Below are 27,187 nucleotides of genomic sequence, written 5' to 3' on the forward strand. Positions count from 1 at the left end.
GACGAACTACAACACTTTAAGAAAACCAAAGTAGATAAGAATATTTTTTCTAATGAGGTGCAGCCGCAAAATTGTTGAAGTTGCATTAAACAAAAATCACTCACTCACTCTAATGAGGGAAAAGTATCAGTAACAGAAATAGATACGCAGAATCATAAAAGTCTCGTTCACAAGGCAATGGCTGAAATGAAGATATCCTGTATCAACAATGATTGGAGTTCCTTTCTGACAGAACATGACACCAGAATATCAGATGAGTAATATGAAAGCTGTGCAGCAATTAATGCCCCCATTTTATCAGTGTCCCTTTTAAAAGGAAAAGAAAATTATCAAGATGCCATCAGATGAATGGGGTAAACAACTCCTCTGTCTGGGCGCCTTTCTCAGACTCACTGATTATTTTTTTATGTCCCGCATGTACATATGCATGTATTTGATAGCTGTTTAAAAGAGCCAAGCATCTGGATGGAGTCCTAAAGGTGCCTCCCATCTGTATGCCATCCTTCTCCTGCTCTTACAAGTCAACCTTGAAGGTATACACTACATCCTCACTATAACACCAACACTTCTGGAACCTGGTAGCAGACGTGAACCTTGTGTCACAGCTTTGAGATAAAGTAATGGAAAGTATGGTTAAGATTCGATGTTTGGGTTCAGGAATTGGGACGAATTGGATGATTTGTACCATTTCTGCCCAGCAGCGTTATAGCGGGGTAGGGGAAATATGAGCATGCATTGCAAGGCAGAGGCGAGTGTGATTCAGAAGCTCTGCTGCTGTTGTGTAGGTATGATAGGGAAGGACTGTCTGGTACTGTCCAAGGTGTATTTATTGCTGGTTTGCCCTTGTCATGGGTAATATCGTGTCAAGGTGTGTCCAGGAAGTGCGAGACATTGTCAACAACTGTCGAGCTGGTCGCACGGACGATGATTCCAAAGTTCTGTACACTTTTCCTAAAGAGGATTTAGAGAAATACAAGATTCGGACTGCTCCTAATAATGTCGTGACTGATACCTCTCCCCCAGCCGAAAATAACGCTACTGCTGCTGTTGAGAACAGTACTCCGGAATATGCACGGATCGAGAAAAAGAAGGAGAACTTTGATGGATTCAGAATAGATAGGACCCACTTTTTAAAGGGGCATGACTATGTGAATTGTGTGCATCCAGAGGATATTAGAAAAAGCTGGGAGGTCAAAATGGATTACAAGGAATTACAGACGGACAGGAGACAGTTTCAAGGAGACTGTGGCCCAGACGAGGAAGAAATCCGTCTAACTGCTGTTCATTTGTGTACCAGGGATAATAGGTTCAATATTGAGAAGGATTTACTCATTGCCAGGAAAAATTTTGATCGGACAAGAAATGGAAAACATTACGATAAGTCCTCTAGAATCAGTGACCCCGGCCGACAGATGTGTGATGTTGGGGTTCAGGTTGGAGGTATTGAGAAATGTCGAAGGAAATCAGCTTCAGTTATCAAATATGCGGACAACTATCTGATACCCAAACTGACGTCAGATAAACATCTGGAAGAATATTCTTTGTTTGACGAGCCTAATGATAAGGTTGGCTTGAGTGAGATATAGTTAGAGAGCTTTAGTTGGCGTGGTAGATGCATTAGAGATGGTTCCTCCATTTCCATGTTTTTCAGAAAAAATGATAAGCAGGTTAATGTGGCCTGGTTACAGAATTTAATAGCAGGATAATGTCATTGACAGCAGTTGGAGGGTGTAGAAGGAAACGGGAAGCAACCCCACCCTTGCATCCCTTGTAGGTTGGTCTTTGCACACATCCAGCTCTGTTTGACCCTCACTGGCTGATTGAAGATTAGTTATATTTTGTATCATTATGTGTCTCAGAGAACCTGAACTGGTACCATGTTTGTTGCCATGGAAACGTTTCTGTTTCAGTTGCGCTATTTATGCTGATATGTAGAGCATAGATTTCTATAATTATTTTTTAGGTGCTTTGTGTTTCAAGTATAAACAGTGTTGGGGGTTTAAGGTGTTTTTGAGTGTGTGGGTTAGTGTTTGGGTTTATCGGTGAGTGTGCATAACGTGTTGGCATTTACGAGAAATGACACATGTGAAAAGCATGTAGATCACTAAGCATTACTCATCATGCATCAGTGTACATGGTCTTTGAAGCCATCGCAGTAGGACATTCTGCATTAATTGAAACTAGGAGACATATGGCATTCTGTTGATAAATATTTCCAAATGTGACTCATGTTTATTTCCCATGTTTTCTTTTCTCATTTTTGTGACAATTTGTTCATGCTCAGTAACAGCATGCAAATGTGTCTTCGCTTTGGTAAAAGTTGGAATTATAGCACGTTTAATTCTTTCTGTGGAACATCTAATCTTTGGTCTGCCAGTTAATTTTAGGAGATCAATCACATCAAGCAGAAAAGCTGTCAACTTAAATAGGTCAAACATACATACCTTATTGTCCCCAATCATTTTTGTTACCCGTTACATACTTGCCATAAAAGGCGAAGCAGTCGCAAGAGGCGACTAATGGGATCGGGTGGTCAGACTCGCTGACTTGGTTGATACGTGTCGTCTTATCCAAATTACGTGGATCAATGTTCATGATGTCAAGCACTGGATTGTCTGGCCCAGACTCGATTATTTGCAGTCCACTGTCATATAGCTGGAATATTGCGGCGTTAAACAACAAACAAACTAAATGTTACCCTTTATATGGTACCTGTTTAGAAAGAAACAACAATGTGTGTTGTTCAATATCTTTATCAGGTATGAGACACTACTTCATTGACATCACGTAAGACAGTGTGATATGCATGTCAAGAGGAGCTATTTTAACAATTTCCCCCTTTAGAAAACAACATGATGACAAGAAAAATACAAGAACCTGATACAAATGCTTAGTGTTAATAATTCTCTAAGTCATTCAGGGGGGTGTAGGGTAGCCTAGTGGTTAAAGCGTTTGCTCGTCACGCCGAAGACCAGGGTTCGATTCCCAGAATGGGTAAAATGTGTGAAGCCCATTTCTGGTGTCCCCTGCTGTGATATTGCTGGAATATTGCTAAAAGCAGCGTAAAACTCACTCACTCACTCACTAAGTCAGGCAGATTAACATAGATTTGACATTTGGAAAGATGGCTCATATGTCTTATTAAACATCTAAAGTTGGTTGAGGTGTGGGAGGGGTGTCGTCTGGAATGAAACCTATTGCTGGAATATTGCTAAAAGTGGCGTAAAGCCATACTCACTCACTCACTCACACACTCCACACATTAAGCCGACAAGCTGTGATATAACTGAAATATATTAAACCATGCTCACTATCTCATCCGTTGGTAAGAGTCAGTCATTCACTACTGACTAAGGAACCAAACTCTTTACTTAATTTCATAACTCAAAAGTGGCCCAGTGGTTCATGTGCCAACTTGTGCTGAGCACAGTTATATCTCTTGCAGGAGCTGTGAGTTCTGGGTTTGAACCTCAGACTTGCTAATAATAATTGTTTTTGGTGAGCTAGCACCATTCCTTTGCTGATTGGTGTCACCATATGGTATACATCCATCACATGTACCGATCATTTCAGGCTTTGTGTCTGTTATCTTGAATATGAGATGCATCAATTTTTGCCTAAAGGTTGCTTTATTAGATATCAATGGTCAAAATTAAGGAAAATTGTCAATGGTCCCTTTCCCTGAACTTTGAGATTTCGGGAGAATGTAATACCTTACCCCTACTTTTCAAACACTATCAGTCTGCGACTTCAGTCACTAGTTCAGGAGCCTGAGTCTTCTGTTAGTCCTAGTATGCTCAGGGAAATTAGTCCATAAAATAACACAAAAATAGACTGAAAATAATGCCGAGAGTCAAATTCGGGCTGGTAGCCACAAATGTGTTTTGCACCAACTGCACTATAAAGATATAATATGTTGTTGTGAAATAGTCTAGGCACTGCTGACCCCCTCATATTTAAAGTCTGGATAATCCAGTGTATACTACTCCAAAGAAGTTAAGGAACATCTGATTCGTGCATATTACTATTGTTAATCTATAACATGACAGATTAACAATAGTAACATGAAAGAATCAGAGGGGCGGTCGGGTAGCCTAGTGGTTAAAGCGTTCGCTCGTCACGCCGAAGACCCGGGTTCGATTCCCGACATGGGTACAATGTGTGAAGCCCATTTCTGGTGTCCCCCGCTGTGATATTGCTGGAATATTGCTAAAAGCGGGGTAAAACCATACTCACTCACTCACTCACTGAAAGAATCAGATGTTCCTTAACTTCTTTTATTTTCTTCCTATTTGACTGACTGTCTAAGCAGGTATGCTTGTGTCCATCTCAAACTGAAACATTAATGGTGTACAAGCTGATCTGAGAGATGCTCTGTCAGCTGGAATAGTGAGGAACACTTGTTAACATAGCAGTGAAAGAATGTGGTCAGCGATGATAGATACTGGCAGCTCCATTGATAGCCACCAGCCCGGTGCCTAGTCTGTCTTACAGACCCTGATACAAATATATATCAAATACAGCCCATTCAAGTCTATAATGTTTGGCAAGTCTAGATCACTGCAGTGAAGAGAGTCACTGGGCTCCTTTTTATTATATTTTTATTAAGATAACTGAACAACTGTTTTTTTATGTAAGATGTGTTCATTTCAGAGACTAGATGTTAGTCTAGCCCGGTGCCCCATGCCTAGATCTGGTTACCCAGTTAGAGGAATACTTCACATCAGTTGGCACCTGCTTACTTGTAGGCCCAAGGCCTGATTTGAGGAACTTGATTAACTTGGACCAGGTGCATATGTTGACATGGAAGGCTAGTTACACCAGACAAGACCAGGTTGCACCCTGGTCCCTAGTCTGTCATACAGACCCTGATACAAATATGTCCAATACAGCCCTTGCAAATCTACATTGTTTGGCAAGTCCAGATTACTGCAGTATGAAGAGAGTCTCTGGGCTCTGTTCTTCTACCTGGTCCCATAAATGTATCAAAGTTGAAACATAGATTCATAAACTAGTCTAAAATTAGTAAAATGTCATGGATGACTGTCAGAGGTACAGTAATACAAGGATTAGGGATGTAATATGGTAAATAAGGCTTAGAGTGGGTCAAAAGATTGATATGTGGACAAGTAAGGGTTAGACAAAAAAACATTTTTGTAGACGAATATTGGGTTACGTTTTTCAATAATATGATGCACTGGTGCGTGTTTTATGTAGACCTCTTAAACCATCATCTCGCTGGTGTTTGTTCTAGAATGATATATACCTGGATGTGTTGATAGTGTCTCTTCACACATTGTTCACTGCCCCATGTTCTGTAGTGTCACTGGAAAGCTTGACAAGGGTTAGTCACTGAAATATATAATTTTGAAAGAAATATGCAACTAAATTTAATGTGAAAAGGAGCCCTGGTGAACTTGTAGAAAATCTAGACTTGCTTCATATAAGGCTGTAGCATTACAGTAAGGGCTCAATGGAAGAGAAAATGATATGGTTCAATATGTTCAATGATTGTAATACAGACTACTGGAAGGTTTTGAACCATTCTTAAAATAAGAAATATGTCAATAAATACCAACTTAATATACCTGTGACTGGGGTTCTCATGGATTGGAAATGTTGATGCTCACTAACTGACTCAAGAAGATCACAATATATTGATATATACCATTGAATGATAAAATTAATTATTCTGTACCATAATGATACACAGTATGTGTATGAATGTGCAGTTAATAAATTCATTGCTTAATGTGAACTTACTCCGTGAAGATCCGGGGTAAATTGGTCTTCAACAACCCATGCTTGCCGTAAGAGGCGACTATGCTTGTCGTAAGAGGCGATTAACTGGATCGGGTGGTCAGGCTCCCTGTCTTGGTTGATGCATGTCATCGTGTCCCAGTGGCGTGGATCGATTCTTATGATGTCAATCACTGGATTATCTGGTCCAGACTTGATTATTTAGAGACTGTTGTCATATAGCTGGAATATTGCTGAGTGTGGCATTAAAGAACAAAAAAACAAATACATATGAATTACACTGATCCATTAAATGTTTAATATTGAGTTTCTCCATTTTCATTGTCCATGTCAATCATAGTAATCTTAATAATTGTAACACAGAATGTGGAATTATTAATTTAGCATTGATATTCATAAATTTGTATTGATATAGCATTGATATTAATAATGTATTAATAATGTATTAATAACAAGATAAATGATGGTATCGCATAACTTTGGACCATAAAAAATCTATGGAGTTAAAGATTTCAACAAGAATTCCAATATTACATCCAATACTGATAAGGATTCTACCAGAACTGTACAGCTATACGTCTAAGATAATACATTGATTATCCAGTGTTATACATTTCCATTCTTTTTTGATAAATAATATGGACCTTTCATCATGATGACTGTTTCAAAATTATACCTCAATCAAGCGATATCACCAGCACTCAACTCTAGTTTTGTGTGCCCTTTCGAATACAACCAGAACATCTTTGAGCATAGTGACTTTCCTTGTCTTAATACTGAGGATAATATCTTTTCAGCTTAAAGTATGTTTATGACATTTTTCTGAGCCGATTAAACGAATTGAGGAGATGCTTGGATGAGACTGCCATTCTGAGTGTAGATCTATTCCAAACTATAGTTTAGAAGAGTAATTTTTAATTAGTCTTTTTTTTGGGTGGGGTGGGGTGGGGGAGCTCATGATCGAAAAAGATTCTGTGTTAACTTAGTGATAAGAGAGATGGAGAGGCCACTTTTGTAACAAAGCAAATGGGTGCAGGATGTATAGAATGGAGGTAATTAAAGTACACTGGATGTAAGGTTTGGAAATAATGCTTGGAAATAATGTTTGTTTGTTTGTTTGTTTGTTGTTTAATGCCACACTTAGCAGTATTCCAGCTATATGACTTTTCTGTAAATTTATCAAGTCTGGACCAGACGATCCCATGATTGATATCATGAACATTGATCCACGCAATTTGGATGCTATGACATGCATCAACCAACTCTGCGAACATCCTCTTAGCCAGCTCTTATGGCAAGCACCTGTTCTAACCCAGATCTGCACAGTTGGATATGATATATCAAGTTAATTGGGTGAGAGGTTTTACTAAACAGCTTGAAAGTTCAACCAGCATGTTGTACTCATTTATACATTGTCACCTATTTGATGGAGGCTTTGGGGATTAGTGAGAGCTTTGCTCATCAAGAAACAGAAATGGTTAAGAATCTGTCGATCCATTCAGAGCTCCAGATAAGCAGAGTGTTTGCGTAAAATATGCGCAGTAAATCACCATATCACTTAATTTTGAGTTGTTATTGTACAAATATGTATGAAGAAATAACAACAAAAAATAACATAACAGTTCTATTGGTAATTCCCAATGTAATCTTTTCAGCTTGCATACCAATATGTCTTTATTTATCTTCATTCACTTATCAAATGCTAGACTTAATAATCATATAGTGACCCGTGATGGTCCAGGGTAGAATAGGTCTTCAGCAACCCATGCGTGACGTAAGAGGCGACTAAGGGGATCGGGTGTTCGGCTCGCTGACTTGGTTGATGCATGTCATCGTATCCCAATTGCGTGGATCGAAGCTCACGAAACAACAAACCAACAACATCAACAACTATCATATAGTCTATGAAATTACACAGTACATTTCTCTTCTTAAATTAAAACAAATAATTTTCCTAATCACATGCAGGTTCAAATATGTTGCATACTGAAGGGAATCTGGGATTACCAAAAGTGAATTATTACTTGAGCAGTACAAAAAAGTATCTGGACTCCTGCCATTGAAACATCATAACCTTGATAGCACTCTGTTATTCACACATGCTATAGCTTGTGGATATCGAAAGAAAATTTAGATCCTAATGTATTTCTTACATTTTAAAGTTAAATGTTTAGATTATTTTTAAAATAGTTCCTGGATTTTTAATATATTCTCAGAAAGTACTTATTCAGAAAGCTGAAACTTTGCAATCTGAATTATGTGTATATTTTTTTTAAATTTAGAAAAATTGATAATAAAAAAGAATAATGCGTCTCTGTTGTGCTCATGATCCAAATTTTTAAGTTTTCAAACATGAGTCAGAAGGCCCTGGCTTTGTCTGAACATATGCAAGTTCAAATGCATTTGTTGGGATATCAGTAGGTGGATCTGTGACCTGGTTGGGCACCACTGACATGAGCTGTAAGTTACGGCACCATGTGTCATTACGGGTCTGACATATGGTACCTGGCTGATATTTCAATAAGTGTAGTAAATGTGTGAACTGTTTGTACACATGTGCATATTCCTTCCTCGTCTACCACCATGCTGAACCAGGTGAGATAATGAACCATTATTTAAGATACTGCATGTTGAAAACATGAAATGATGAACCATTATTTAAGATACTGCATGTTGAAAACATGAGATAATGAACAATTATTTAAGATACTGCATGTTGAAGACCGCTACAGATACGGAGTAGAATAGGTCTTGAGCAACCCATGCTTGCGATAAGAAGTGACTATGCTTGTTGTAAGAAGCGACTCAGAGTTAAGTTCTGTTATACCATAGAGTGAAACTGTTTGATGAGAGCACTGTTCCTAATTGTAAATTTTAGTGTCTAGCCAAGGAATCGAATGTCATGATGGATTATTTTTTTTCACTTTAATAAATTCTTTTAATAGATGTCCAGTTACCTGTAGATGTGGCAACTGAAATGAACACTGTAAAATGTACATACCCTACAGTAGGTGTATCTCCTTATAAGCCGTTTGTAGTACGGAACATCGAATACATTACATGAAGGCTTCTTTAAGATATCTACAAGGCAATTTCTTACCTCTTTATTTTACCTCAAATGCATTAGAAGTTTCTTGTGAAAAAACAAAAACAAAAACAATAAAAACAAAACACGAAACTCTTTTACACCTTCATTAGCATGGTAAGTACCAGTTAGCATAGCAATGAATTCTTTGAGAGATATATATTGGTACGTTTGCTTGCCTCGTTTGTGGGATCGTTAGGGAAGTTGGCATTTCGGGGTTGTAAATGGGGATTTCATGTTCCCTGCGAAGTGCAGACTATAATCCCTGTCCATGTAATAAGGATAATTTAGAAATGAAGCAAGTCCCATGCTTAATATTGTACTTAAAGACAGAGAAGCCATTACATTCAGGAAATTGCAACTACAAACTGACTTAGCAGGATGCGTGTCAGAATGTATGTTGAGATTTGTGAGTGGAAAAGGGAGACCTCAGTGACCTTTGGAGGTGCTAGTGCTCTTCAGTGTTGTAACCCTAGAAATGGAAACCAGCAACAGTGCTGGATCAGCTTACAGCCTTTCTCATCCCCCAACCCCTAAAGATGCAGCAGATTGACACACTGTTGTGAGAGAGATGCCATTTCCAGGCTAGCTCTGGACCAAGACTGTCTGTCATTTCCTTCTCTGTAGCCTGGCTCCATACGTTTAGGTTGGTACATATTACCATTCTCTGTGTGTTTGACTTGGTAGAATGTTTATTAATCAGATGTTATCAACATGTTGGTTCTGAATGGTGTTCTTGTAATACTAACTGATATTTGGTTAGTTTGTTATCAAACCCTGCATTCAGCAAGTCCAGTTATAGGACTGCAGCCTGAAAATAAGCAAGTCTGGACTAGATTGTCCAGTGATATAATGAGCAACTGTCCACGTTGAGTATGATGTCTCGCAACCAGGTCACTGATCCTGACCACTGATTCCTCAATTTGCCTCTTGTAACCAGTATAAGTTGCTGGTGACTAAGTTCTCCTAAACCCAGAGTCCGTGAAGATTCCAGGGTGGAATAGGTCTTCAGCAACACATACTTGCCGTAAAAGGCGACTATGCTTGTCGTAATTGGCGACTAACAGGATCGGGTGGTCAGGCTCGCTGATTTGGTTGATACATGTCATCGATCCCAATTGCTTGGATCGATGCTCATGATATTAATCACTGGATTGTCTGGTCCAGACTCGATTATTTACAGACCGCCGTCATATAGCTGGAATATTGCTGAGTGCAACGTTAAACAACAAACCAACCAACCAACCCAATGGGAAGGCCTCAGCCAGGTGTTTGTGTTTTTGAGAACATCAGTTTCCTTACAAGACACAGACTGATAAGGTAATACATTGTGTCCTGTCACCAGCACCTGGCCGTGCTACATGGTGTGTTGTGGACCTGGTCACTTGATGGATGCTTGGCATCACAGGTCAGCCATTAGCCTTGCTCCAAGGCTGTACTGAAAGAAAAGTCCATGGATGTATAGTTATTTTATGTTTATATTTGGCAAGTCTAGGTAGGCTGATAAGTCTAAGGATACCAGTCTTTTATAGGGATAACTTGTTATTATTATTTAGATAATGTATGGATTGTGAATTAAACTATTATTCTTTTCTTTAGAGACTTGTGCAAGTCTAGTCAGCCATGTCCATAGTCTAGTCCTATTGGACCTGGGGGAATTATTAAAATGCCAAATGACTTAATTGTTTGGGGTTCTTTTAATTTTAGGGAAAAAAATGGGATTTTAAAATTTTTATGTCAAAATTAAGATTAAATTATTTAGTCAATCAGTTCATAGGAGAGTTACTACAAAACTGGTTCTGTACTTAACAAGATCCTTGGTTACACGGGGAGAGATCCGAAACTCAAAACAGTTCGGAAATAAAACAAGTCCATGAATATGGAGATTCTTTTCGTTAGTATTTCTAAATAATTAGGCCATGAAACAGCCTTGCTGATATTTGCCTTGCTATATCGACCCTTACTATTTCCAGCATCACTTTTGCACTTTCCTCAAACATTTAGTCCACACGCTGTGCTATAACTTAAGTAATGTTCAAAGCAAAATGATCTGATTCATGCAACTACTGTAAATTTTGAAATTAATTTTTGACTAGGGGTCAGCAGTCGTATTAATTTGGAGACGCATCAATATCAAGATTTACAGTACTTGTTATTATCAGACCTGCAGTCTCAGTATTGGCTGTAGCAGTGCCATACAGCCTTCCGAATTTTTGTTATTTTAAATACTAGTGTAAACATTATTTGAATAGTCCTAAGAATTTGCATCAAGTCGTGCTTGAATGAGACAGAAATGTCTACTATTTTTATATTTTCTGTCAGTTTATTCAGTTCCAATTTGTAGCCAAATTGAAGCATTGAGAACTGTTCAGAATTACAGCCTTCAAATGTTACTAGTCAATGAGGACTACCATCATTGGATTTTTACTTGACCTCAGCACAATTTAGTAGTTTCAGACTAGCAGACTTTCATGAATTTCAAAGGCTATTATGTCAGTTCCAAGGGTTGAATAATGCATTGCATTACTGACTATTTGTACCAAGGAGAGACCATGCACCACCAATCCCTCCCTCTTTGATTATCGGACCCATGAAGATCCGGGGTTCTTCAGACTAGGTCTTCAGGAACCCATGCTTGCAGTAAAAGATGACTATGCTTGTTGCAAGAGGCGACTAACAGGATCGGGTGGTCAGGCTGTCTGACTTGGTTGATGCATGTCATCGTATCCCAATTGTGTGGATCGATGATCATGATGTCAATCACTGGGTTGTCTGGTCCAGACTTGATTATTTACAGACCGCCAACATATGGCTGGAATATTGCTGAGTGCGGCATTAAACAACAAACAAACAAACAAATCCTAAATGATTGATGTACATGATAAGCTGTTACAGTTACAACTCTATGCCAAATTGTCATGCAGTGAAACCCTGTTAGTTTAAGGGCTGACCACGAGTGTCTCATGGAAAATGGCTTAGGTTACTCCCCTTTACTGACTGTTATTGAATGCTTGACCCGTCTAGCTCTGCTTTTTGGGATGGGTGTCGAATGGGAGTTACCTGGGAAAATGTCTGAATGAACAATATTTTTATAAGCAAATTATGGATGCAAATAATGTTCCTTTGTGTGTACACGTAAGGTAATGTAAGTGTTTCTAGCGGTATTAGTCAGGAAGAGGGTTTCTAGATTAATAGGGTCTGGAGTAATAAAATCTGTACATAATATAAATGATTCACTAATAAATTCACTTAAATGGGGGCATCAAGCATTGGCATGAATAACCTGACAAAAACATGGGATGGAATGATTCAAGCAATTCATTCACAAATAGTCACTTCAGCAATTCATTCACAAATAGTCACTTCAGCAATTCATTCACAAATAGTCACTCCAGCAATTCATTCACAAATAGTCACTCCAGCAATTCATTCACAAATAGATCATCATCACCTTCTATATGTACCTACAAAACCTATTTTGCCTACATCTTAACTGAATTCTGCACTGAACCCTGGCACGGCTGCTGTGCTGCACACTGTGTGCACATGGAAGGTGATACGGTGCATATATCACATGAAAGTTGATACGATGTAGTTAGTAACCGGATGCAGTGCGTTATGCTGGTGCGGTAGGTCTGGTTGTAGCTTCAGATCTGAGACTAGCCTTAATGAAGTTAAATGAGATAGTTCTGTGGATATGCAACTTCTTTAATTCAATGAATTCGACATTTTGGTGTATATACTAACACCGTTTTCAAGCAGTGTTAGACCCATGAAGATCCAGGGTAGAATAGATCTTCAGCAACCCATACTTGCTGTAAAAGGCGACTATGCTTGTCGTAAAAGGCGACTAATGGGAATCGGGTGGTCAGACTCGCTGATTTGGTTGATGCATGTCATCGATCCCAATTGCGTGGATCGATGCTCATGATATTAATCACTGGATTGTCTGGTCCAGACTCGATTATTTACAGACTGCCGTCATATAGCTGGAATATTACTGAGTGCGGCGTTAAACAACAAACCAACCAAATCAAGCAAGTTAGTATCTACACCAAAACGTTGCATTCCATAGAACTATCTCCCTTGCTCTTCATTCCAGCTTCTAAATGCCACTTGAAACATTTAGCCTTGAATGTGAATGTCACGGGTCTCTGATTGACCGTGCCTGTTTGCAGGTGGAGGAAACGTAATCCTCATGTCTGACTGCAGTAGGGGAAACTGCTGCTTCTCAGAGGAATGCTATTCCTAATGGTATCTGTCTGGTGAATCTAACATTCAAGCTGTATAGACGGCCGCAGAGGTCTAATGGACAGAGCATCCACCTAGTGGAGGGTGGAATGGCGGTGTTTCGATCCCTGTCTGTGTCGGATCAAGGGACATTAAAAGATGGTACTTGTTCTTTCACAGCTTGGCGGTAAAGGGACTGGTCAGCTCGGAGTCAGCATACGACTGTGTCTTTTTTAAAGTAAACTGTTCTGCTTAATGCAAGTCCGTCCAGGATGTTTTGGCCATTGGGACAGCAGATCTGTCATTGGCTTGCTGTTCATATGAGGACCACCTCCATGGTCCAGGAGACTGGAAGGTCCAGGGTTTCATCTCCGGCTGCATCATACTTAAAGATGTTAAAAGATAGTACTTGTTACGCTGCCTGGCGCTCGGCATTAAGGGGCTAAAGCAATGATTGGTCGGCTTGGTGTCAGTATGCTGTGTCTGAGTGGGGTATACACGTTAAACTGCGGCATGGTATCTCAGTGGGTTAGAACTATAAATCGGCATCAGTCCAGACTAGTACAAGCAGCCACACACACACATGCATGCACGTCGCTATATAAGTGCAATAATCTTGGACGCGACGTTAAACCCCATTTCACCTCCCCTCACCTATTCATATGAAATTTGGATGAGTCAGCCTTCGACTTTCAAAAGATTAACCCTCCTTTTGCAATAGGCTTTTCTCTACAACAAAGCTCCTCACAGCGATATTTCAATTCCTGTGAGTGTAATGACGGTATCAAGCATTGTGATGGAGCTTTCTTTGTAATGTTGCACTCTTCTCACTTCATATAAACACCGGCAAGTGAAGAACATTGACGAATGTCAATGTCATGAAATAATTGAGGTATAATGTTGAGGTATTCGTATGAGATTCGTTCGTATTGGAAACCCTCTGTCCCCTGCACCCAACTGCCATATATGTGTGATAATTCTTGCATCATTATTGAAAAATATACGACAGTGCCAACATGAAGCATTCTAGAATAAAATCTGGGCTAGTGTTATCTCTGCGATAGGCCAATCTGATAAACTTGATATCATGTTCGATAAATATGCAAATGAGGTCAGCTAGCAGTGAGTGAAGTTACTTCTTAAACAGCCACTATTTTGACATTATATGATAAAGAGATTATTATCCTTACATTATGCTGTATCATAAATATCATATATTAGGATAAAATTATGTTATGCTTGCCAAATGGACACAATACGTTTTTGTATTCCAAGTGTATGATATTTATGATACAGAAACACAGGAGAGGAATACTGTCTGCTTATCCAGCAATTAATGATATCCCGATATACGCAGAAACATTCTATACGTTTGACATTCATTTGAACTAGGAATTGATGGGTCATTGGCACTAAACTTTTAGGCATGGTCTCTTGAAATATCTGAGGAATGGCTGGCTCAGTCGTCTGAAGCACTGCAATTCGCTGTGCAGAGTTGTTTCCCTTGGGCATGTCAGAAATCTGTGATTGTGAGTTTGAATCCCGGTGTCTCAGTTTGTCAGCACCGTTTCCATGCTGGTGGGTTTTACCGAAGTGGTAAATGTATGAGACCTGCATCAGTTTGGACTTTCCTCCCACATTAAGCAGACACGCCATGATATATCTGAAATACTGTTCAGAGCAGCGTTCAACCTAGCTCACGCTCTCACTCACTTACTCTTGAATTATGTTACTTTTTCCTTCTTATCAGTATGATAGGTATAACTATCTCAATTGTAAGTTGATATGTTTGTTTGTTTGTTGTTTAATGCCACACTTAGCAATATTCCAGCTATATGACGGCAGTCAGACAATCCAGTGATTGATATCATGAACATCAATCCATACAATTAGGATACAATGACATGCATCAACCAAGTCAGGGGGCTTGACCACCCGATCCCGTTAGTCGCCTTTTACGACTAGCATGGGTTGCTGAAGACCTATTCTAACCCAGATCTTCACAGGTTGGATATGATGTATCAAGTTAACTGAAGACCTATTCTAACCTGGACCTTCATGGGTCCAGAACAAGTAGATACAGTTATGAAAAAGATTGGTATTAATGAGTAATGGGTGTTGTGGTGTTGCAGACATCTTCTGACCCTGTGTGTGCCTTGGAGCAGCGGCAGGAGGACGTCCTCCAGCGTCTGGTGGAGCTGCAGCAGTCAGTACAGAAACTCTCCCAGAAGTATGGCGTCCCCTTCTCCCTGGGCGGACAAGCTGCGGGCATGGCGGGCGCTGACAGTCCCATACAGGTAATGTCCCATACAGGTAATGTCCCATACTGGTAATGTCCCATACAGGTAATGTCCCATACAGGTAATGTCCCATACAGGTAATGTCCCATACTGGTAATGTCCCATACTGGTAATGTCCCATACAGGTAATGTCCCATACAGGTAATGTCCCATACAGGTAATGTCCCATACTGGTAATGTCCCATACAGGTAATGTCCCATACTGGTAATGTCCCATACAGGTAATGTCCCATACAGGTAATGTCCCATACAGGTAATGTCCCATACAGGTAATGTCCCATACAGGTAATGTCCCATACTGGTAATGTCCCATACAGGTAATGTCCCATACTGGTAATGTCCCATACAGGTAATGTCCCATACTGGTAATGTCCCATACAGGTAATGTCCCATGAAGGTAATGTCCCATACTGGTAATGTCCCATACAGGTAATGTCCCATACTGGTAATGTCCCATACAGGTAATGTCCCATACAGGTAATGTTCCATACTGGTAATGTCCCATACAGGTAATGTCCAAAACAGGTAATGTCCCATACAGGTAATGTCCCATACAGGTAATGTCCCATACAGGTAATGTCCCATACTGGTAATGTCCCATACAGGTAATGTCCCATACAGGTAATGTCCCATACTGGTAATGTCCCATAGAGGTAATGTCCCATAGAGGTAATGTCCTATACAGGTAATGTCCCATACAGGTAATGTTCCATACAGGTAATGTCCCATACAGGTAATGTCCAAAACAGGTAATGTCCAAAACAGGTAATGTCCCATACAGGTAATGTCCCATACAGGTTATGTCCCATACAGGTAATGTCCCATACAGGCAATGTCCCATACAGGTTATGTCCAACACAGGTAATGTCCAATACAGGTAATGTCCCATACAGGTAATGTCCCATACTGGTAATGTCCCATACAGGTAATGTCCAACACAGGTAATGTCCCATACAGGTAATGTCCCATACAGGTAATGTCCCATACAGGTAATGTCCAACACAGGTAATGTCCCATACAGGTAATGTCCCACACAGGCAATGTCCCATACAGGTTATGTCCAACACAGGTAATGTCCCATTTAGACAATGTCCTATGTAGGTAATAAGCAACATAGGTAATAGCAGTCCCAGGCGAATTCTGCTGTAAAAATATAAAAATTCTGCGGCTAAAATTACAAAATTCTGCAGTAAAGACATGACCATTTCCCCCTTAAAAATCAATGCAAGCTCATTATGTTTCTTTAAAAAAAATCAATATTTTGCATTTAGACATTCCAGGTTGGGTTTAACATGTTAACTTTATGGAGTCATATCACCACATTAAAGAACATTAAAAATTATTTATTAAATTTTTTTTTTATTGTAGGATTCACATTTTGTATGTTTGAATGGCATATTAATTTTTTTGGCATCATTCAAGCGCAAATTTTGATAGAAAAGCTTGAGAATTGGTGTATTGATGGATTGATAAAGGTAAATGCCCAGATTTTTTCTGCAGTTATGCAGTAAGTCACATTCTCTGCAAATCTTTCCACAATCACGAAATTGCAGAATTCATCTGGGACTGATACAGGTCAAACATAGGACATCCCCTGCATCAGATATTACGTATCAGTTTATTTGAGTTATATAATACCTAAACACTGGGACCGCCTCCGCGGTCTAGTGGTAGAGCGTCCGCCCAGAGAGCGGAAGGTCCGGGGTTCGATCCCTGGCCGCGTCATACCAAAAGACGTTAAAAGATGGTACTTGTTGTTACCCTGTCTGGCGCTCGGCTTTAAGGGGATAAAACAAGGACTGGTCGGCTCGGAGTCAGTATACTGTGTCTGAGTGGGGTATTCATGTTAAACTGCGGCATGGTATCTCAGTGGGCTAGCACTATAAATCGGCATCAGTCCGGACTAGTACAAGCAGCCACACAAACACACACACGTACATGCACATCGCTATATAAGTGCAATAATCTTGAACGCGATGTTAAACCCAATTTAACCTCACCTCCCCTCACCTCACCTCACCTAAACACTGGACCATTTGCACACATGTATTCAGGGAAGCAATGCACAGTCAAAGGGGAGATAACTCTAATTTGGGTCAAATTATCTCCCTTTCCACTGCAGTCACTTCTGAATGCTTAAGGTTGCAATGCTTCATTAAGGATTAGGAAGTTTTGATATTTGTTTATATTTGTATATAATTTTCTCCACAAAATGATAATGTTTCTGTTTTAAGCCTGGCGTGTTCCACGATATCGTGATCCAGGCGGACCCCAGCCGTCCTCCCCTCTCGCTGCTGGTTCTGTACCAGCGACTAGCTGAGACATACAAGGTCCTGGCCTCCACCTTTGTCCACTCCTCCGCCACTCTCGAGGTACCTGACAACCTCAAGGACATCTTCAAGAATGGAGGGGCAGTGCCAAGGAGGGACGCCCAAGTCTGTCTAACTCTCATTTGGAAAAAAGGTAAGGGAGACATATTTAGTCATGTTTAGTCTTGAATGATGGCCCAGGGGTTGAAGGTGTCACAACTTGTATTGAGGACTAGTCTCCCTTAGATGTACCAGGATTTGCAGGTTGTGTTCATATACACCATTCATTCAAATTATAGTTCTTGGTTTATGAGCACTGTATATCTGTGTTCATTGGCTTCACCTAATATTCTACAGAGATTTGATGTGACTGAAATACTGTTTGAAGTAACTCACAAAAGGGGGTTATGCATACTGCAGACCCGAGATCCTGGTTAGAATAGATCTTCAGCAACATAAGCTTGCCGTAAGAGGTCACCAAAGTGGTCAGGCTCGCTGACATGGTTGATGCATGTCATCGTATCCCAATTGTGTAGATCAATGTCCATGATATCAATCACTGGATTGTCAGGTCCAGACTCGATTATTTACAGACCAGAGTCATATAGTTGGAATATTGCTGAGTGCGGCATTAAACAACAAACAAACAAACAAAGCATACTGCAAATATATTATCAAACATAAAGGTAAGCTTGTGATTTCATGCAAAGTTAACAAACTCACTATATTACATGTAAGATATTGATTATGATGAAAAAAATATGTCATGTATTGAAGTTTAAGTCATTATCATGACTGAACTTGGATATCAAATATTGAAGCACCAAAACTTATACATAAAATATATAAGTTCTGTTTTGTTTTCAGTGAAAAATGGTCCAATTCTGATGGTTAACACAGCCAAACAAAGCCCGATTTTCGGGGAAGCCAACATTGCTCGGTACATTGAACGCATTCTCAACCCTGCGTACGACAGTGCTGACATCATCATGGCAACACAAAGTGACGAATGGCTGGACATGGCTGACCTACAGGTTACCAATGGCAACAACAAAGAAAAGGCAGCAGCAGTCCGATCTCTCAACTCTAGATTAGGAAGAAATGATTGGCTAGTAGGCTCTTCGCTGTCATTGGCTGATATTGTCATGTGGTCTGCTCTCACCCAATCAGGACAGACCGCTGAAGTGCCAAACAATGTGAAGAAATGGGTGAAGGCTTGTAATGATTCTTCCATGTTTAAACAGGCTCTAAGTGTTCTTGGCTGATCGTGTTTGAATAAAATCTGGTTCTGTGATACAAGATTTGCTCAGCTGCTTACTCTGTCTTTTGTGGTGTGTGTTGCTATAAGGGTAACGCTATTTTTCAGGGCATTATCATTTGCAGAAGCCTGAGGTCTTCCATTAACTGCCCGACGAAGGAGGGCAGTTGAAAAGACCGAGGGCTTCTGCAAATGATAATGCCCTGAAAAAAAGCGTTACCGTTATTGTAGCTAAAATGGATGGAATTTGTTATCAAATAAAAAGAAACAACAATATCAGTTTTGAAACATTTACTGCAATCAACCTGAATGTCACTGACCTACTTTTACAAATATGGAAACGTCATAAACAAACCAGATGACGTCACCTATCCCTATCCTATGACGTCACCTAACAACGGGCGTGATAATGGCCCGTCGTCAAGCAATATGAGGGCATTATCAAGTTGCAGTGGCCCGCTCATTTCTGATAACATGCGGGCGGTATAATTCTATCCATTTTAGCTATAATACTTATTAATTCGTCACAAATCATTTACCCCCAAACACAATGGCAATACTGTCTTGCATACATAACTGCAGTAGGAAGATACTGAAGTATTGTAAGGCCTACTCTATGATGATAATGATTAAATTTGTAACAATTTTTCTTTAAGGAAGAGAATATATGGATGTCAACTTCTTTATTATGAAGAACACAATGTTTCGGAGTATATGCTTACTCCTTCATCAGGTGAATGAAAGATGAGGCAGAGAGCATATATATGTACGTGTTAGTACAACAAAAGTAATAAGATAACAAAAGGTGGATACAGCTAACAGATTCCACACGTACATATATATGCTCTCTGCCTCATAGTATTCATTCACCAGTAAGTATATACTCCGAAACATTGACAAAGAAGTTGACATCCATAAATTCTCTTCCTTGTGTGTATAACTTCTTAATGCCTTTCAAAGAATTAAGTTTTCTTTGAAAAAAAAAAAAAATTATTCACATAAAAAAGTAAATGTTGCCATGAAGTTATGAAATATGAAATGTTTTTCAGCATTTTAATAGCTGTAGTATTCTCCGCCACTTTTATGACATTTTATTACAAATATACAGTATTACTGATAAGAGCATTCATTATTTAGATTTAAGAAGAAGCTTCAATGACAAGGACTCACTGCGGAAGTGTGATGTGAACTAGTGCTGAACCTTAAGACTTCAATCTTTGTCTCTAAGTGTGTTTTTCTATAGGGTAACCTGAAGACAAATCACAGAATCCTCTTTGACATATTACTTCAGTGTCACTAACAACACTCACTGACATTTTCAACTTATTTTCTTCGTACTAACTAAGCTTCTTCTCTGACTTGATACCGTTTCAAAACTGCCTTATTTGGAGAGATTTAGTGTCCCATTTTTATTTTCGTTGAGCAAAACTTGCATCTACAGCTGATCATGATCCAATAACAATTTAAATGGTGCTCTCAGTAATAGGCAAAACTTCTAAATGGTACAGATTTATGTCTGATTAATGCTAAGATTTGACTTTTGAAGAAAACGAGTGAAAAAAAATATCTGAAGCGTAATTAAAACAAATTCACAAGGACTTAGTTGCCCTCATGTTAGAATATTGTAAATAGTTCAATAAACTATTGATACAATTCACACGTTTTAATCTTTTGTGAACTGTTCGGTAATGGCTGTGAATGATCTGAACAGATGCAGTATCACCATGGTTATTGTGGGAGCTTGTCACCCATTGGTTCACCCTCAACATGGGTAGGAAACGCCCAAGCCTTTCTGGCCTTCAAATGAAATCCATTCTTAGTTTGTATAAACTGATTCTAGGGCAGTGTTCAGTTCTGTTTGCGGAGTATTCTGTAATCTAATCTTGTTTAGTTTCATCAAGTGTTAAAAGAGGAATATTATAAGTTGTAGCAGGATCACAAGGGGTACATGGGGTTTTATGCATCCCTTGTTAGGTTTCATGCCATAGGCCTCTGGCTCCAACAAATTTATCTTACCGACATGTTTTAATATGACATTGTAAAAGAATTCAAACCAATTCAAAATTGATAGAATACAGCTGTTTGATTGAGCTGAGGGTAGCTTGCGCTGTCACATGACTTTCATTTACTCGGAAAAAGCAGCTTTTTGCTTCATAAACTTGGTAGTACGTGGAGCGAGTTTAGTATTTTATCATAACTTGTTTATGAATTTATTTTTTTTACTGTCGTGTGTGAACGTGCAGCCAATCCACAGCTTACTCCAACTGAGTTTTACACTTCAAAAGTTGATTATTAATTAGTTTATTATGAATTTAATACCATATAATGGTCCAAGAGTTTGTTCCACAAAGCTGTCGTAGTGCTAAACTTATCGCAACTCCCATTTTTAACATAGAATTACGACTGTCATTGTGCTACGATCGCCTTGTGGAAGGGGGCCCTGCACCACAAAGTTTACAATCACGTCACACTGCCCTATGACATAATTTGTAGAATTTTGTTTCAAGATCCACCAGTGAAACAATGCCATGTAACGTCAGCCTAGCAACCGGGATGCTGGGGTCATCGTGCATGCATGATCTCCTCTCCGTGATCTAACATACTTCACGCAATGTCATTCATAAAGCATTAACTTGACTTGATCCCGATGTACATAAACACATGCTTTGGTATTACTCAATGTGTAATACAGCTGTATGTTTATTAAATGGATGATCTCTTCACGGGCGAATATATAATATGCACGAAGATGAAATATGCACTATGGTCCAGGATTTGGTGACCTATTCTTCCCCCAGGGCTCATAAAGGGCGGTCGGGTAGCCTAGTGGTTAAAGCGTTCGCTCGTCATGCCGAAGACCTGGGTTCGATTCCCGACATGGGTACAATGTGTGAAGCCTATTTGTGGTGTCCCCCGCCGTGATATTGCTGGAATATTGCTAAAAGCAGCGTTAAACCATACTCACTCACTCACAGGGCTTATACAGCATAAAACAATAACATTCCTCAGATTAGTTGTTGAAGAGGAAAGGAAGCGAACTGGATTTGAAATGTGTATTGTGTTTCTAGAAAACATGGAACTAACAGATACAAGAAGTCTAACACTGAGTGAGTGAATGTGCAGACAACCAGACAGCCTGTTGACAACAGAAGGGGGGCCAGGAACATCAGTGAGTGAGTGAGTGAGTGAGTGAATGAATATAGCTTACATGGGGGACAAAGGAAATGGTCTTCACACATTGTACCCATGTCAGGAATCGAACCTGGGCATTTGACATGACGAGCGACCACTTTAACCACCAGACTACCCCACCGCTCTCATGACACGGACATCTATGGGTCCCGTGAGGAGCACTGATGTGCCAAGTGTTCCAAGGCTTTGCAGACACTGACATCTATCTCCTATGGGCACAGGTGTGTCTGGTGTCTGACATACTGCCATGCTAGTTCAGTCCATTAGTTGTGCAAGGATTCATTGATAATGGATTCAAATTCTGGAAATGGGCAGATGATGATCCTTAGTTTACCAGTACCACCCTGATCATTGGTTTGAGACATTATCAACCATGTTAGGTCTGAAAACACTCACTTTAAGAGTTGGTCTCTTGCAATGAAAGTTTCATCTCCATAGTTGATAACAAATCCCAGTTATAGTCATGTCAATAACAACAAGATAGAACGTATGATATGCAATAGTTTATTCCAACCATATACATCAATAAGCAAACATGCGAGTACACACATGGTCATATACTGTTTGGTAATGCTGAACAATCAATACAAAAGTAAAGGTGAATAGCAATGTAAAACATCATAAAAAACAAACGCTATCATAATACATATTGCATCAGATAAAAAGCAGTCTTCTATATTGATTAGTGCTTGTACATGAAGTCGGCAAATACACATGCACTTCCGTGTAAATAGTCATATTGCTGGATCGTTGCCATTTGTAAATAATATCGTTGTTAAAAAGCACACGCATCAACACTATGCAATAGGAATGTTTTCCAGGTATGTTATATGTAGATTGAATAGCTCGAAGTTGAACTTGAAACCTTACATACAGCATGAGGTTTCAAATATTGAAGTTACCGGGTAGTGCTATTAAATCAACATGTAGCATGGCTTTCATTGAAATTTATTTTTTATCTTCATTCTGACATGAAGACAAGAAAAGATCATAACAATTCACTGCATTTTATTTGTGTGCAGTCAAGACAACTATTTGTGGAAAATAGGTAGACTCGCTCAGTGGGGTATCCTTGTAATGAAACAACAGAATGAATGCAAGATGATACCATTTTAAAGTTGGAACTACCTGTTACCCTCACAGTGATACACAGTGATACACAGGTCACAATAGTCGTGAGGAACTGTTTATCCAGCATATAGTGAGTTACATTCACCTTGAGATCCGGGAAAGAGTTATTGATTAAAGAGATCCGGGAAAGAAGAATTGAGTAAATACTTGAACCAGATACTATTGTCTTTGTGTGTTGTGTTTGCAAACTAGTCTTGGACTATAAGCATTTCTATATGGTGCTAGGCTTCAGTCCATAGTTTTTTTGCATATACAAGCGTAGGAAACAAATTCTGCATTAAGTTTTATAAATACTGGAATGGAGTACCCAAACAAATGTCTATACAACAATTTGAACCATTTCCCTCATCAGTAGTATATTAATGGTCACACACCACTCACAAACTAATCTCTTTATCATCTGCTCAAAGATGATGAACTCCATGTAATGTAATCAGCAGGGGTCGTACAACATTAAAGCTTTCATCTGTAATCTGGCCATTTCCCCATGCACCAATTTGTATGGGTCTCCTATGCGAAGTGCAAATACACTGATCTCCTATGCCAAATGCAAATAGATCTCGTACGCCAAGTGCAAATAGATCTCCTATTCCAAAGGCAAATAGATCTCATGTGCCAAGTGCAATTAGGTCTCCTATGCCAAGTGCAAATAGGTCTCCTATGCCAAAGGCAAATAGATCTCCTATGCCAAAGGCAAATAGATCTCTTATGCCAAATGCAAATAGATCTTGTGTGCCAAGTGCAAATAGATCTCCTATTCCAAAGGCAAATAGATCTCATGTGCCAAGTGCAATTAGGTCTCCCATGCCAAGTGCAAATAGGTCTCCTATGCCAAGTGCAAATAGGTCTCCTGTGCCAAAGGCAAACAGATCTCCTATGCCAAATGCAAATCGGCTGATGTACCGGTATTCCTCTTCTCATCACGTTAATGTCATTTGAAACCTCTGATTGACAAGTCAAGTATTCTCCACTCTGCACTGCTTGACGCTGGTCACCAGTCTACACTCATGTGGCTTTCAAATAGAAGAGCTTACCTATATGTCTTCAAATAAGACATTTCTTTAACTTGTATTTGGAAACATCCATTCTAAAGTTTGAAGAAATAGAAGTTAAAGAAAAATATTACCATTTGTAGCTTTTAAGAAAATAATCTGTTCCCAAAAATGCAGGGAAAATATAATTTGGACAATTATTTTACTAAACATAAAACTGTTCCTGGCAGAGAAAAGAATTGTATGTCTTCAAGTGCTGATACATTGGTAAGTAGTGGTCAGTGAGGATGTGTCACTTCCTGAACTTTACCCAAAGCAGAACATATCAGTTCTTTTAAGTTGTTGGGTATATCTGGGTGTAATGTTATCTATTGCATGAAAGTCACGGGTATGTGTTGTGTTTGTTATCAGTAGCTATAGGAATGGGATAAGGTCCTGCTTCTAACAGTAGAGGAACACCCACCTGGTTATAAGGTCTTTGTGTTCATGTGCTGTCCTCCCTACACTTCTACATGCTAAAACTTCTACAGCAGAAAACAACAAATTAAATTGTCCATCACACAGCTAACCCTGTCTACCTTGAATCAAAGTACACAACTTTAACACAAGACCGCCTCCTCGGTCTAGTGGTAGAGCGTCCGCTCGGAGAGTGGAAGGTCAGGGGTTCAATCCCCGGCCGCATCAAACCAAAAGACGTTAAAAGATGGTACTTGTTGTTACCCTGTTTGGCGCCCGTCATTAAGGGGCTAAAACAAGGACTGGTCGGCTTGGAGTCAGTATACTGTGTGAGTGGGATATTCATGCGGCATGGTATTTCAGTGAGCTAGCACTATAAATCGGCATCGGTCCGGACTAGTACAAGCAGCCACACAAACACACACACGTACATGCACGTCGCTATATAAGTGCAATAATCTTGGACGCGACGTTAAACCCCATTTCACCTCACCTCAACACAAGATCTGACAAGAGTAAATGTATTCAAATAAACAATAATAAAAAACAGTTCATGGTTCATCTCACAGACAAAACATTTTGTGACATACTTATTTGACAGCAAACTAAGTTATTAAGGTTGTGGGAGATGACCACTGATGTAAGATGCCAACTTGTTTTTTACCTGTCCGTGTGATGTACGTTGCATAGCTTAGCCACTAAAACAGAAATATCATAAGGAATACCACTGCTTCACACAAAGCTTCCATGCTGAGCTAAAACAAATAAGGCTTAAAAATATAAAAGAGTTGGTTCTCAGGCAATGGGTTTTGAAAATATAGTGCAGGCGGTGGAATTTTTTTTATTGATGTTCAAGCTAGTATGTAACCAAAATTTGTTTACAATAATTTTGGCTAAATCACATTGTTCTTAAGTATTGTAGCATTTCACTGCCATGGTCATGTGTTCGAGACGCGGAATATGTAAAGATTGTTAATTTTTTGAAAATGGAAATAAAAAAGAAACGTGCGGCAGACTTTATGATGATGCAGGCAGTGCCTGAAAACTAAGACTATTACTTTTTTTAGCCTAACTATGGTGATTTTATCCCACTTTGTCATCTGGGTCTGTTCCTCCAAGACGATGAAAACGCCCACACTGAACACTGACATAGGACAGTCATTGCTGGTCGCTTTGTGGAACACTACCCCGAACACTATCTTAGGACATCCTTTCGAGGTCCAACAATCACAGAAGTCTTAAGTAGCTGAAATGAGGTTATCTTAATTCTGATTGATGCCCAGTTCTCCACACAGGCTCAATATATAGAGGATATTTCAAGTGTCGAGTGAAATATCATGTTTCTCTCATCGAGTAGCGGGGGAGAGGAGATATTTTCACATGTGGTGTTGCCTCGTGTGATAATATCTCCTTTTCCCTGTCACCAGATGAGAGAAACATGATATTTCACAAGACACATGGAATGTCTTATTTTTCTTACATTTTTTCTGTAGTTGTCTACCGGAAAAATAAATTATTTCAGTACAAATGTAAAACCTTGAAACGTAAATTCTCGCTACTTAACACACAGGGACGGTTCAACACCCCTTGTATTTGCGAATAAAAAATTAGTTTCGTGTTTGCCAAATCTTTAAAAAATATAAACAACAGTTACAAAAAATATTTTACGGTCACAAAATATCTGTATCATACACATAGATATGATTATATACAAAATCAACTTTAACAAATAATATACTTGAAAACTATGAAACCGCTGTTGAAAGCAAAGAATACAAGCTGGTCAAATTACAAAAATGGTGCCTTGCGAAACGAACAGTCTTGACTGATGAGTTAGTGAGAAATTTACAGTTTATAACAAAACATTTTCAAGAGAAAAACACACAGCATGCAGTGTTGTTAACTCCATAAGTCACCACCTGTCATTATTTTGCCTTGTCAATGTGGACCGTACGTAAAAAGGATTTCAACAGTTTGTGTAAGGGCCAGACAGTTACGATAAAGGGAGACAATTTGAGGGGAGGTCACTCTCGAGTTCCGTCAAAGTGTTATGTTCACTGCAGTGAAAAATCAAGTGTTATTTTGACTGCAATGAAAATATAACTTTTATCAACTTCGGAAAACTCAATCTTTCACACTTAAGTAAAAATAAAACAAAAAAACAATGACCACAAATGACTTTAACAGTAAGGCTACCACCCTCATATATTGATGTGTGCCACTGCTGTCAATACTGATTTCAGTACCTCCACACTGACAGAACTCTACCCTACATAGGTCAACAGGCCTGTCTTTGAGACACCACTTCCTTTCAGCCATCTGTTACTGCACTGAGGTTGTCCTATTCTTTAACATATACAAGGCAACAAATATCTGATTTTGGAAATTTGTCTTTCCATATAAAACAGGAGATATTTGAAACTTCTAGAATTGAATCATCACCCTCAGAGCTACAGCAGCGTAAAATACCCCCT

General features: G+C 39.3%; 1 protein-coding gene across 1 annotated transcript; it reads left to right on the forward strand.

Annotated features, from left to right (window-relative positions):
- The first annotated feature begins 766 nt into the window (after nt 1–766).
- LOC124132551 (aminoacyl tRNA synthase complex-interacting multifunctional protein 2-like) lies at nt 767–20,597 on the forward strand. The gene is made up of 5 exons (XM_046496499.2): nt 767–1,565; nt 15,208–15,372; nt 17,610–17,838; nt 18,552–19,027; nt 19,454–20,597. The coding sequence occupies exons 1-4, from the start codon at nt 849–851 to the stop codon at nt 18,947–18,949; spliced, it is 1,509 nt and encodes a 502-aa protein (XP_046352455.1). The 5' UTR covers nt 767–848; the 3' UTR covers nt 18,950–19,027; nt 19,454–20,597.
- Nucleotides 20,598–27,187: the final 6,590 nt, after the last annotated feature.

Source organism: Haliotis rufescens, unplaced genomic scaffold (genome assembly GCF_023055435.1).
Source record: "Haliotis rufescens isolate VD_foot unplaced genomic scaffold, xgHalRufe1.0.p SCAF_11, whole genome shotgun sequence".
In the NCBI taxonomy this organism is placed as follows: Eukaryota; Metazoa; Mollusca; class Gastropoda; order Lepetellida; family Haliotidae; genus Haliotis; species Haliotis rufescens.

What these genes read in the sequence shown, in the direction of transcription:
- LOC124132551 (XM_046496499.2), top strand. Translation starts at nt 849, where the DNA reads ATGGGTAATATCGTGTCAAGGTGTGTCCAGGAAGTGCGAGACATTGTC. An exon ending in TTGACGAGCCTAATGATAAG is followed by an intron (nt 1,566 to 15,207) that starts GTTGGCTTGAGT and finishes GTGGTGTTGCAG; the next exon opens with ACATCTTCTGACCCTGTGTG. An exon ending in AACTCTCATTTGGAAAAAAG is followed by an intron (nt 17,839 to 18,551) that starts GTAAGGGAGACA and finishes TTTTGTTTTCAG; the next exon opens with TGAAAAATGGTCCAATTCTG.